This window comes from Nicotiana tabacum, chromosome 17 (assembly GCF_000715075.1).
Source record: "Nicotiana tabacum cultivar K326 chromosome 17, ASM71507v2, whole genome shotgun sequence".
NCBI classification, from domain to species: domain Eukaryota; kingdom Viridiplantae; phylum Streptophyta; class Magnoliopsida; order Solanales; family Solanaceae; genus Nicotiana; species Nicotiana tabacum.
Window position 1 is genome coordinate 90,365,543 of NC_134096.1, and position 14,466 is coordinate 90,380,008.

A 14,466-nucleotide genomic window follows, 5' to 3' on the forward strand; every position below is an offset into this window, starting at 1 on the left:
GATAGCATGTGCGCTCTTTGCAAGAAAAATATTGGGACCAGTGTCTTTGCAGTCTATCCTAATGGTAAGAGAATTGTGCACTTTGTTTGCTTCGGCGATTCAAATATATAAAGGCAATTAGAAGAGGCTCTCAGTTGAGGAAAAGATGATAATGATAACTTGGATTTGGAAGAACTGAGTTGTCTTGGTTGCTTTATATGGGGCATTGATCCATTTATTCCTGAAAGGAGGACACTTCTGCTGATCTACTTTCCATATTTCTGAAAGTGTTATGGTGGTACAAGTGTGCAAGCAAAGAATGACAATGCTTTTCAAAAAAGAATGTGTAATGCACATTTTTGTGTATATTATGTCAATGTGGAAGTTAATATAATCGATTTGAAGCTGTGTAATGTCTGTATTAAAAAGGATTGAAGCTTGTTGTTGGAGGTAACATTGTGAATTACCATTAATATCAATCAAACAGTTACAAACTAAAGAGCACCTCCTCACAAGAACCTGTGAGTAATGGCCAACATATCTGAACTATACAGCTATTGCTTGCAAAAAGCCTCTACATTTCGGTGCTTTTTTTTGAGTTCCTACTTACTTCCAGCCTATCTATTACTTATTTTTTAATCTGTACAACTATAACCTCAGTATTTACATTTGTTCCTCTAAAATTTTTCCAATTCCTAGCTTTCCAAGTGCGGTAGATGACTGCTTCCAGAATAGCTGCAACTACCTCTTTCTTGAATTGCTTCCATTTCTCTTTCTTTATACTCCTTAGAACCATGGCCACATCACCTCCAGCCAGTTAAATACCAGCCCATTGCATTACTGTAATTCTCACTTCCTTAGACCAACTATATTCCATAAACAAGTGCTGGGCAGTTTCATCAACCTGATCATTGCACATACAGCAATTGGTGTCATTGACTGGTATGTGCAGCTGTTGTAGTATCTCCCTTGTTAGAAACCTGTTCTGATAGGCCAGCCAGATGATAAATCTGTGTTTAGGCTGAGCAGTTACATTTCAAATAAGGTCAGCAGTATCTAGTTTCCTGTGATTTCCAATAATGGTTAGGTAACTCTTTATAATTGAGTATTGTCCTGAGTGGCTTAATATGTACTGATCTTGCTGAAACCAGTTTTGCATTTCTTGCTTCAAGTGATTTAACTTTCTCCAATACCAGCTGCTGTCCTGAGGGGTTGTATGAGTCCAAATGCTTGAATCTGATTTTATATATAATCCATGTACCCATTTAACCCACAAGTTGTCCTGTGAAATAAGCTGTCCTTTTTCACAATAAGTTGCCAAAGCAACTTCCCAACTAGGGCCTTATTCCATTCCTTACATTTTTTGATGTTCAAACCTCCACAACTTTTTGGCAAGCAAACTTTATCCCAAACTACTAGTGATATTTTCCTCTTCTCCTCTGTACCTCCACATAGGAAATCTTTGCAGATTCTGTCCAATTCTTTTACTATACTCTGTGGGAGAATGAGAATTGATCCCCAGAAGCTGTGGATAGAGAATATGACAGAGTTGATCACTTGAAATCTGCCAGCATATGAAATCTTCTTTGAGTAGCCAAATTTAATTCTGCTAGTAATCTTGTCTCAACTGATGGCATTCTAATTTACTTCACTTTTTAGGTGATAAAGGAAGTCTAAAGTATCTAATAGGAAATGATCCTTCACTGAAGCCTGTAATATTCAACAGCTCTTGTTTTTCCTCCTCAATTATCCTTACCATGAATAAACTGGATTTGTCCATGTTAGCAACTAGTCCTGAGACCCTGCTAAAGTGAGTTAAAGCTTCAACCTCTCTTTTCACTGACCCCACCTCACCCTTGCAGAATACCATTAAATCATCAGCAAATATCAAGTGTGTGAGTTTCAACTTCTTACTCATTGGATGCATTTTAAAGTCAGGCAAACTACCCATGCTTTTAAACACCCTTGACAAGTACTCCATTATAAGAACAAATAATATTGGTGAAAAAGGGTCACCCTATCTTAAACCCCTTCTACCTTCAAAGTAGTCATGGCTCTCCCCATTTGCATTAATAGAGAACTTAGTGGTTGACACACAGTTCATTATCAACATGATGAACTTAGTTGGGAAGCCTAGCCCATGAAGTACCTCTGTCAGGAAATCCCAGCTGACCATGTCATATGCTTTCCTCAGATCAATTTTCATCAAGCATCTAGGTGTAGTTTTCATATTGTAGTGCCTTAGTAAATCATGACAAATTAGCACATTATGGAGAATTGATCTTCCTGGTACAAAAGCTGATTGGTTGTCTGCCGCCAGCTCATTCACTGCATCTTTAAGTCTACTACAGATCATCTTTGAAATGCACCTGTATAGTACATTTGTAACTACCCGACTTGTCGTTTTAAGAATTTACGCCCCGTTCAGTGGCTTAAGGTCTCGAGAAGTTTCGTAATATGTATTATGACCCGTGGGTATGGTCGAGTTTGCTTTTCAGAATTTAATTAAAAGAACAATTCTTATTTAGAAGCTTAAATGGAAAGAGTTGACCGGAGAGTTGACTTTTGAGAAAACGACCACGGAATGAAATTTCGATGATGGAAATAGTTTTGTATGATGAATTCGGACTTAGGCGTATGTTCGGATTTGGATTTGGACGTCCGTAGGATAATTTGACACATTTTGGCGAAAGTTGGAAAATATAAGATTTTGGAAAAGTCCGACTGAAGGGTGAATTTTTGATAACGAGGTCAGATTTTGATTCCGAAAATGGGAATAGATCCCTTACATCAATTATGACTTGTGTACAAAATTTAAAGTCATTTCGGATTGATTTGATACGTTTCGGCGCAAAATATAGAAGTTGGAGGATTTGAAAACTTATAATTCGATTTGATGCGCGATTCGTAATTTCGGCATTGTTTGATGTAGTTTGAAGCCTCAACTAAGTTCGTATTGTACTTTTAGACATGTTGTTATAATTGGTTGAGGTCCCGGGGGCCTCGGGTGAATTTCGGAAGGTTAACAGAGCAATTCGGACTTGGAAGAAGCTGCTGGAAAATGGCAGCAATTGTTGGATTCGCACCTGCGGAATTTTGAGCGCAGGTGCGACCTCGCAGAAGCGAGGATTTCGTCGCAGAAGAGAACTGGGCAGAGCTGGAGGAAGGTCGCAGATGCGGACAACCTTCCGCACCTGCGCAATCGCATGTGCGATATTTGCTACGCAGAAGCGACGAGGCAGCGCAGAAACGGAAATGCTGCGCACCTACGATCAACGCAGAAGTGGAAATGGCTCCGCATGTGTGAGCTTTGTGGCTGGGCAGTGACCTTGCAGAAGCGTGTATTCGCTCGCAAAAGAGAGCACGCAGGTGCAAAAATTAGTCCGCATGTGCGAAACTAGGCAGAATCATAAGGACCAAAAATGGACATTTTTGGCATTTCGTTTTGGAATTTTTGGAGCTCGGAATTGGGCGATTCTGGAGGGATGTTTCATAAGCTTGGTTGGAGTAAGTATTCTATATCCTAAAGTGATTATATTTCATGAATCTATGATTATATTCATCATTTAGTTCGGATTTAAATGGAAGAATTCAAGATTTTTCCAAAATCTTCGAAAAACAAAAATTTAAGATTTGGAGGTCGAGTTGTTATTGGAATTCAATAAAATTGGTATGGTTGAACTCGTATCGGAATGTGTGTTCGGGTTTCATAAAAATTATGTCGGGTTCCGAGGGGTGGGTCCCGCGTTGACTTTTTGGAATAAATTTTTAAGTCGACGTATTATTATCCGGAATTATTTTCGATGAATTTTAATGAAGTTATACAATTAATTTGGATAGATATGAGCTGTCCGGAGGTCAATTCAAGCAAGAAGGCGATTTTGAAATATCGGCATAACTTCAAAGAGGCAAGTGTCTTGTTTAACCTCGAGTGGGGGAATTACCCCTTAGGCATCGAGTCTTATGTGCCATTTGTGAATTGTGAAAAGCCGTGTATGCGAAGTGACGAGTACGTACTCTGGCTTATATGTGCCAATTTTTATTGGATTAAAGTCTTAGACATTATTGTGTAATAAATTGAGTAATCGTGGATAAGTATTAAATCATCTGTTTGCCATGCCTAAATCTTTGTTGTTGTTGAATCTGTTGTTATATGACAATTTGATGTGATTGTTACTTGATTATTTATGTAATTCCGTAAATTTGTTGGTTTGATAATTATTGTAATTTAATTTCATTATGGATTTTTCCTTTACAAATAATTAATTAAATGAGCTTAAGAAGAGGTGTTTATATAATTATTAAAAATTTAAATTTAATGAAGACTTTGCTTTATGATGAGTAATTTCTATCTCTATTAGTTGTTTTTGGGTGTTGTACACATTGTGTGGAGCTTTTGGCTATTTATTGTGAAATTAATTGATTTTGTTATATCCTTGAAATTTGTTGTGGCCATTGGGCAAACTGTAATGTGAATTGATTTTGTTATGTTGCCGTATAAATTGTTGTGTTGTGTGAATTATTATTTTGAGAAGATAAGGGTGGCATTTTACCTTTGATATTATGTACGTATAAATGTGGCATTTCACTGTTGTTGTGTTGTTGGAATATTGTCTTGGCGGAGCGATAAGGGTGGCTATAGGAGCGATAAGGGTGGCAATATGAGCGATAAGGGTGGCTATTGATATTGTCTGGGCAGAGCGATAAGGGTGGCTATAGGAGCGATAAGGGTGGCAATAGGAGCGATAAGGGTGGCTATTGTCAGGGACGATATGTGATGATGTGGGGTTGTGGCATTGATGATTTTCATGTGATGTTGTGATTTTCTTGTGTTTATTTTTATGCCTTGTGCAATTTGTCTTGTTGTTGGTAAATTGATAACAATCTGATTTATGTTGAAATTGAGAGCATGTGGCTATTGCCAGGCGGATTATAAAATAAATTGTGGGCACGAGGTGCCGTGAGTAAATAATGAGGCTATTTGGCGCGTGAATTGTCCGTACAGTTGTGATATGAAATATGGGCATGAGGTGCTGTGATGAAATGATAATGATATTTGGCACGTGAATTATCCGTGCAGTTGTGATATGAAATGAGAGCACGAGGTGCCGGAAAAATATGATGATTTAATTATGGGCACGAGGTGCCGTGGAAATATGAAAAATGGGTTGAGACCCGTGTTTACGAAAAATATGAAAATGGGCTGAGACCCGTATTTTTATGATTTTGAAATGAGGTGTCACATGGTGACTCTTTAATCGAAAGAATTATATTCAAAATATTTATTTGAACGGATTTTTATTCAAGAAGAATTATATGAAAGAATTATATTTGAAAGATATTTATTCGACGAAAATATATTTGAAAAAGAGTTTTATTCGTAAGAATTATATGTGAAAGATATTTAATTGAAAAACTTGATTTAACTGGGTGTAATTATATTTATTAATTATTGAGCGATATTAAATGATGATTTTATTGTCTTACTGTGCATATCATTGGTTGTTTTATGTTGCCCTTATTATTATTTGTTTACTATTATTTTGTATATTATATTGCACAGGTTATTAGACTAGTGAGTGTCTTGACTATACCTCGTCTCTACTCCATTAAGGTTAGTCTTGATACTTACTGGGTACCGACCGTGGTGTACTCATACTACACTTCTGCACATTTTTGTGCAGAGCCAGGTATTGGAGATATCGGACTTGAGCAGAGTTAAAGCGCGATCATAAGGATTCAAGGTAGAGCTGCTTGGCCGTCGCAGTCCCTTGGAGTCTTTTCATTTCATTGTATTGTTAATTTGTAATCAAACAGTATTGTATATTCGGTCCTCATGATCATTCCATGTATTCAGTTAGAGTTCATGACTCAGTACTATCAGTCTTGGGAGGTTGTATATTGATATTTATTTCGCTGTTAGTTTTGGTTACTTATTTAATTAAAAAAAATGGCTTCAAAATGTAATAGAAATCGGCTTACCTAGTCTTAGAGACTAGGTGCCATCACGACGCCTGTGGTGGAATTTTGGGTCGTGACAAGTTGGTATCAGAGCTCTAGGTTCATAGGTTCTACGAGTGATGAACGAGTCAAGTAGAGTCTTGCGGATCGGTACGGAGACGTATGTACTTATCTTCGAGAGGCTACAGAACTGTTAGGAAATTTTTATTTATTTCATTCCTGTCGTGCGGAATTTGTTGAATTTGGAATTGGAGCCTTTGTATCTCTGTTTTCTCACAGATGGTGAGGACACGTGCTACCAGGTTAGCTGAGCAGGCATCCGCTCATACTGCTAAGGCTGCAAGAGGCCGGGGCCGAGATAGAGGTCGAGGTAGAGGTAGAGGAAGGGCACGTGCTGCGACTAGAGCACCTGTCAGAACAACAATTGAGGAGCCACTAATAGCTCCAGTTGGGGGACAGGTACCAAAAGCACCTGTTGTTACCCCAGGACTTCAGGAGACTTTAGCACAGTTCCTGAGTATGTTTGGTACATTAACTCGGGCGGGATTGATCTCTGTTGCACCACACATTCCGCAGATTGGGGGAGTTGCTCAGACTCCGACCACAACTCCAGAGCAACAGGTTCCCGTTGGTCAGGTTCCGGGTGTAGCACCGGTATAACATGTTATTCCGGTTCGACCTGAGGTCAGGCCAGAGGCATCAGAAGAAGAACAAAAGAGACTAGAAAGGTTTAAGAAATATGATCCACCAACTTTCAGTGGCACAGCCACAGAGGATGCACAAGAATTTCTAGAAAATTGTCACTGTATTCTCCGCACTATGGGTATTGTGGACGTGAGAGGAGTTTCCTTTACTACATTTCAACTGTCAGGCGCAGCGTATCGGTGGTGGCAAATCTATAAAGAAGGTAGACCAACCGATGCAACCCCACCAACTTAGACTCAATTTTCGGAAATGTTCTTGAAAGAGTCTTTTATTTATCTCGGAGAGTCTTTTTATTTCATTGTACTGTTAATTTGTAATCAAACAGTATTTTATATTCGGTCCTCGTGATCATTCCATGTATTCAGTTAGAGTTCGTGACTCAGTACTACCAGTCTTGGGAGGTTGTATATTCATATTTATTCCGCTGTTAGTTTTGGTTACTTATTTAATTCAAAAAAAAAAATAGCTTCAAAATGTAATAGAAATCGGCTTACCTAGTCTTAAAGACTAGGTGCCATCACGACGCCTGTGGTGGAATTTTGGGTCGTGACAACATTGCAACAAGAAATAGTTCTGAATTGACTAGCTACTTCTCATTATGATATTTTAGAGATCAAAGCTATGCAAGTAGCATTTAGTTGTTTCAGAAGTTTGCCATTCTGAAAGTATTCCAATATGGCAATAGATATATCTTCACCTATAATTGACCAAGAAGTCTTAAAGAATCCACTGCCATAGCCATCTGGCCCAGGGCTCTTGTTGCTCTCTATCTGAAATATTACTTTTTTAACCTCTCTTTTTTCAAAAGGCTTTAACAGCTGCACTTGATGGCCAGCTGATAGGATAGGTCCATTAGCTAGGAATTTCTTAACAACTCTTTCTCTATAGTCAGCCTCCTGCCCAAGTAGGTCTTCATAATAGTCTACAAACATTTGAGCAATTGTGTCTGGATTGGATTACCAATTGCCCTATACATCTTTCAATTGAGTCACATTTGATCTGAAGTTCATGTGCTTTATCACTGAATGAAAATAGCCAGTATTATCATCTCTCAGTTTTATCCAATTTGCTTTGCTCTTCTGCTGTAAATATACCTCTGTTAGGTATGAGGATCTCCTGAACTTTTGGTACTTCTGAAATTTATCCTGTTGGAGACCTTGATCCCCAGGATTTAGCTGCAGCTGCTTTTGTGCTTGAATGAGTGACTCTCTATCCTGCTTAGCTTCTATCTCAATGTGTCTGAAATATTGAGCATTCAACTTTTTTAGCCCCTTTTTTAAGAGCTTCAACTTCCTAACCACTTGTAGCATTTTACAGCCTTCCACTTGCACATTCCATCTTCCCTTACTATATCTAGGAACTGAGGGTGTTCAGCCCACACATTATAATATTTGAAGGATCATTTCCTCCTAGATTGGTCGTCATGTGATATGATTTTGATAGGGCAATGGTCACTTATTTCTTCAGGCAAATATTTGGCACAACAATTTGGTATTGAATCTAGCCACTCCCCATTTATGAATGCCTAGTCAATTTTTGAATAAATTCTCTCATCATCATGTCTGTCATTCCAGGAATACTTATTTCCTTGATGAGGAAGTTCAAAAAGTCCACAAGCTTCAATACAATTATAAAAATCCACCATCTCTGCCCATGTAATAGGATTTCCACCAATTCTATCTTTCATGTTTAGTACAGAGCAAGGCCCCTAGCGATAAGGGAAAGAAGAAAGGGAATGCTGGCTTTTTTCACTCACTTGAGTTTTGTTTTGGAGAGAGCATTGTGGAGCAGCAAGCGGTAAAGTCCCCTACAACCATCCATGGCTTTGTACAGCCGAAAGTTGGTTTACTAAACACTCCCATAACCCTTTCCTTTCATCTTTTGTATTAAAATCATACATAAATGAGATTCCAAATTCCATTTGCAAAGGAACATAGAATACATCACATGATACAACTTGGGCAGTAATAAGTATTGGGGTGACTCTATAGTAGTCAGGTCTCAATGCTACCAAAATTCTATCATTGTAGTGTGAATTGAGGTTGGTGACATATGGCCAACCATTAAACATCTTCCCTATAATCTGCTCCACCTTCTCTTTCTTTATTTTTGTTTTCAATAGTCCAATTATTCCAGATTTTTCTTCATGGCAGAGGAGTTGCACCTCCCTCTACTTATTTGGGGCATTTAGCCCCCTTACATTCCATGATAGGCAGTTAACCATCCCCAGCACGAGGGATGATCTGACTTCTCACATTCTCTTTATCTTCAGCTATATTAATCTTCATAGTATCTAGCTTGTTTAATACCTGAAATGAATTACTACTCTCAATAGCCTGCCCCTTATTTTGTTGACCTTTACCAATTCTTCCAGTAGTCGTCCACCCTAAATTTGTACTGACCTCTTGCAATACATTACTCGACTTCCCTTGTGTTTGCTTGCTTATTTGACTAGTTGGCTCTTCTGTTGCACCAGTTTTCACAGCTGGTATTTTAGGCTCCTTAGGTCCCCGCTTCTCAGTTTCCTTCTGTATTGGTTTTGGAGGAGGATTCTTTTTCCTACAGATTTCCTCTGAATGGCCATGTTTCCTACAATATTGGCATAAAGTTGGCTTCCAATCGTAGGTGACCTTTTGCTCTACCACATGTCCCTTTTCACTTCTAAAAAGGATGGTATCTGGCAGTTTTGCATCCATATCCACTTCCACCAATAGCCTAGCAAAGTTCAACCTTATCTTCCTCTCAGTATTTTGGTCCACCATTAAAGGCTTCCCTACCAAGCTTCCTATTTTACTCAATCCTTTTTGGTTCCAATACTTGAAGTCCAATCCTGGTAATTTTATCCAAATTGAAACTGTATACAGTTCCTCCTTTGTGAACTCCATGTCAGAGTTTCAAGCTTTCACAATGAAAGGCTTATTATCAAAGTGGTAAATACTACCTTGCACAACATCATTCTTGCCTAGTTCAGTGTCAAATCTAACCAGCACAATCCCATTCTTCAACATTACAATCTTGTTCAAGCCATATTTACCCCATAACCTCTGAACATACCCCTTAATAATAGCAAAAGGTGGATAAGCACCTAGGATATAGCAGACAACAACATTTTTCCAGTATTCAACTTCCGATTCAATATCCTCCAATTCTAATTCAACTATGTTCGAATCTCCTTGTACAATTGAAGATACATATTCTAATTTGAATCCAGCATTTGAGATTTTAGTAATATCAAAATTGTCCCATACCGAGGTTTTCTTCTCAATCGATTCCTCCTCTTCCACCTGGTCTGCCCATGATTTCCTACCTTTGCTTGTTGATTCATTCCTTCCTTCGCTGCTGGAACCTTGCATGATCTCGTTCCATTGTTTTACGGCTTTCAAACTTTGAATTTTTTCCTCCTCAATTGTTAGGGTTACTGTTTCATTGCCTCCTCGAGGATTTGGAGATTCAATTGGTGGATTCGTCACTGGTTTGCCAACTGCCTTATTCCCTCACTGATTGAATTTTGTTGTTGGAGATGGATTATAACTTATTTATGCAGAGTGTCTTTGTATGCAATGCTTTATATGCAGACATAGTTTTCTTTGTTGATCGTATTTCCATGTAAAAGCAAAGAGCGCTTCCTTCTTTTTTTAGCCAAACTCACTATTAAACATGACAATAAGATTCATACATGGCATCCCGCTAACATCAAACATTGGTTGACAACAGTGGCTCTTGTGAGTTTGCATCAACATTGAATAGTATATTAGGCAGCACATGAGGGAGGTCAGTGAGAGTAACCTTAGCATCACGAGTTGCAGCAGCAGCTATCGCAACAACATCAGTTCAAGAAGACGAAGGGGTGAATCTCCTTTCTCTTGTCATTTGAATAAGTCGGGAAGGGGAGTTGATGCGCCATGGGTGTTGTCAAGGAGAGTGACCGACATTGGTGGTGGCAGGCAGACCTTGAGATAGGAGTTGCTTGCAAAGTTAGATTCAGAATTTAAATTTAATGGTTCTAATTTGCACCGAACTTAGTATATTGTTAAAACTATGAGCAGATCTAACATTTTGTTAAGATTTTAATAGATTTTGTGGTTCATACGAACCTATAGACTCTAGGCTACATCCGCCTAGCTTGATGACTATGTTCTGGGTATACAGAAATCAGTTCATGTTCCTACGTATTGTGCGGAAGATTTAGCCATTATTAAGAATTACAGAATTTAAGGTTGGTACTTGGTAACTAGGCTTCTATAAAAGCAAATGGGACGCTGGTTGGCTTGGTTAACAGATGATGGGCTCACTGTATTTATCCGACGACATGTAATCAATCTGATGAGTTTCTACAGCGCACAGTTTACTTACCATGGATGTTTGAAGTTGAACACTTGAAGTTATTTGTCAATCTGCTGTTTTGTCATGCTTTTTAAAGGGAAAAAAAAGAAGAAGGAAGAGGCAAGAGATAGAAGCAGAAAACTAAGACAAATTTCATATTCTAGTTTATGGGGTAGCAATGGACAGGATATGCGACTCTTAGTGCTGAAAACGTGATACAAAGTAACAAACGTTAGACGTTTAATTTGTATGATTTCTGAAAGATCTTAGATTGAACACGTAACTCAAAAGATGTCCAGGAAGCTGTTGTTGGCTAGTTTATGTTGGAAGGGGAGGAAAAGACCAAAACAATACATCATCTTTGGCTTTAGAATCAAATTAATACATATTCTTTCACATGGAACACTAATAGTACATTTACTTTAACAAAGTAATGCACTTTTAGTCATAACACTGAAAAAAGCCCAAAACATACATTATCTTTGGCTTTAGACTCAAAGTCATACATATTCTTCCACATGGAGCACTAATAGTCCATTTACTTTAACAAAGTGGTGCACTTTTAGTCATAACACTAAACACATTTTATTTTTTAATAAAAATCTAAGATCTGACAAAATATATGTTCCCTTTATTTTCTTGTTTACCGAAAGAAATAAAGATGACATATTTATCTAGATAGCAAATAATAAATATACATAGAATTTATTTACTATACGTAAAGTATACATTTTACTAAGAAACGTTAAACACCGTTAATATTTATTTGCAATAATTTTTATCTAGATAACCTCAAATGGTATCTAGATTTTTTATTATATACATAATATTTACTATACGTTGACATAATATAAATATACGTAAAATCGTTGCTGAAAGTAAAATAAATTTTATTACCAAAATAAATATACGTAATATATATATTTATTAGATTTTTTTATTTTATGGGAGTCAGCGTATAGTAAACATAATATTTATTTTTATTTTATGTATATTTACTTTAGTAAATATTTATTTTTATTTCTTTCGGTAAACAAGAAAATAAAGGGAACAGATATTTTGTCAGATCTTAGATTTTTATTAAAAAATAAAATGTGTTCAATGTTATGATTAAAATTGTACCACTTTATTAAAGTAAATATACTATTAATGCTTCATGTGAAAGAATATGTATGATTTTGATCTATAGATATGTATTGTTTTGGTATTTTCCACTCAAAAGGGAGTGTACCATATTAGGTTGGCCGTTGGGAAAAGCTGGTCCTTTCACTTTATTTACAATTATCCTTTAGCGAACTTTTCAATATCAAAATAGGGATTGGTCTTGCATGCACAATAAAGTTGGGCTACTTATGCTGATCCAACTCACATTTTGCAAAACAATATTTTTGCTTATGCTTATTAATTTTATGTATTTTTGCCTTACCCTAAAGTGATCAAAACTAGCCAGAAATTAATTTTCAAACTAGCCAGTACAAACCGTTGGTGATTAATCTTTAACTAACCGTTAGTTAGTTATTAATCTTAAGCTAATTATTAATCCTCTACCTATATATACCAAGTGTTTATAACTGAAAAAGTTTATTGAATCCTGAGGGATATGCTTATTTTATTCCTTATTGTATAGATGAAATATTTTAAAAATAGTGTCTTGACACGCCTCAAGTTAATCCTAAGAGGAAGAAATGCTGCTTTTTAATTTGACTGTTGATATTGAATTCTCTGCTACTGGATATAAAACTTCAGGCCACAATTTGACTTTTTTCAAGTTGCTCAAGAATGACACCGTGGACATGGAATGGGAAGTTTGTTCTTTCCTCTTCCTTTTTCTTTTGTCATCTAACGAGGTCTTCTTTAATCTATATCAGAAAAAGGAAGTGTGATAGAGATTGGACGTAGTTTTTGGTCTTTGTTCCTTCTACTACTAGAATTACACAATATCCAGTGATATCACTTAACAGTCTTACCTATTCAAACGGAAATAAGACATAAGCTCAAATCATGCATTTGTATTAAAAAATTTATTTAATATATAAATAATTTATTACGAACTCAGTAAATTATCATGTCCTAAATTTCAGAACTCATATACTTGAAATTCTGGCTTCGCTTCTGAATGGACTTATCAATCTATTAATTCCATTTATATGAGCCGCTCACATTATCAGGTCAAGTTCAGATAAAAGATGAAAGTTACATTAAATTTACATCAATTTATAATAAATTATAATACAAAACGTGTCAGCTAGAAAAATATTTTTTCAGACACTGTCTCAATCGGTGGCAGACCCATGATTTGCAAGGTAGCGTCATAGGTAACAAAAAAGAAGGAAAAAAATAATACTACAGAAGCTAAATATTGGGAAGGGTGCAAAAACGAACATATTATATTAAAGGTATTTTATCCAAAATTACTACAGAAAAGCTAAATAATGTGGCGGCCTCCCTAAATTATCCCTTTGTTCTCAATTTTCTAAAGCACATAATTAGAGTGTTATTGGCCGAGTAAGATTTATTTAGCTTCTTGATGTTGATATGGCTCTTTTGTTGTGGTTTCCTAAAGTTAAACAGCTACTCAAATTTTACTTTGGAAAAATGACGTTTTAACAACTGGTAGTTGGCTGTTGCATCTTTTGCATTCCAAGTCTGTTGCTTCAAGAAATACGTAAAAGAATTCTCCTACCAATGAAAACGAAACAGCAAATAGATCTCTAAAATTATGTCAATAACTACGTAATTTGTAGAATCCGATTGCATCATTTGGAAATAAGTTGGCGTAGAAGACGGGAATTAATGCTGTTCAATTAGTACAAATATTAGTAAAACGTGAAATTAAATATCAAATTTCTTCAGTCCTACAATTTGGGATATTCTCTAAATTAAGAAAAAGATACGTAGAATTTACCAAACATTGACTTTGGACATCATAATCGAGCAATGATATGCCTTTACAAAATAAATAGTTGATCAGTTTATTTTACGTGATAAAGTATTCTTTTACCTTTTTAATAGTTGATATGCCTTCGTGTATTTGAAAATTATTTAATCCCAACGTTTATATTTTACTCTTACTAAGATAACTCGTTCTTCCAGCTTAGTTCTATAAGTAACAATATGTGAAACTCTTATCATTTTTTTACTTAATTATATTAGAAAAAATAATTAATATCTTGCATATATTTAATTTTTGTAAAAGTCTTTATTCTCTGGCAAATAATATCATATAAAATATGGTCATGGAATAGTAGATAAACAAAATTCGAACGTTAGAGATTGGGATCGAGTTCAAACAATGTGGGCCCACCCCTCAAATTGAAAAATACACTGAAAATATAAAAGTCTTAGCCAAAGTCTGAAAAAGAACCCCAGAATTCCAGAACCCCAAGCCCTTGGCCAAATTTAAAACATGACACCTTTTTAGTTTCTTGTCCTCTACTCTTACTCTATGAGTGGCCTTTCTTCAAACAACGTGTATCTTATTCTTTTATCTCACTTTTT

The 14,466-nt window shown here is 36.3% G+C and overlaps 2 protein-coding genes across 2 annotated transcripts; both read right to left on the reverse strand.

Annotated features, from left to right (window-relative positions):
• Positions 1-494: 494 nt before the first annotated feature.
• LOC107784572 (uncharacterized) lies at positions 495-11,165 on the reverse strand. The gene is made up of 2 exons (XM_016605717.2): positions 10,999-11,165; positions 495-10,595 (listed from the first exon to the last, which is right to left on the reverse strand). The coding sequence occupies exon 2, from the start codon at positions 9,528-9,530 to the stop codon at positions 8,862-8,864; it is 669 nt and encodes a 222-aa protein (XP_016461203.1). The 5' UTR covers positions 9,531-10,595; positions 10,999-11,165; the 3' UTR covers positions 495-8,861.
• Positions 797-1,960, reverse strand: LOC142171967 (uncharacterized). The gene is made up of 3 exons (XM_075235698.1): positions 1,632-1,960; positions 1,381-1,504; positions 797-883 (listed from the first exon to the last, which is right to left on the reverse strand). The coding sequence occupies exons 1-3, from the start codon at positions 1,958-1,960 to the stop codon at positions 797-799; spliced, it is 540 nt and encodes a 179-aa protein (XP_075091799.1).
• Positions 11,166-14,466: the final 3,301 nt, after the last annotated feature.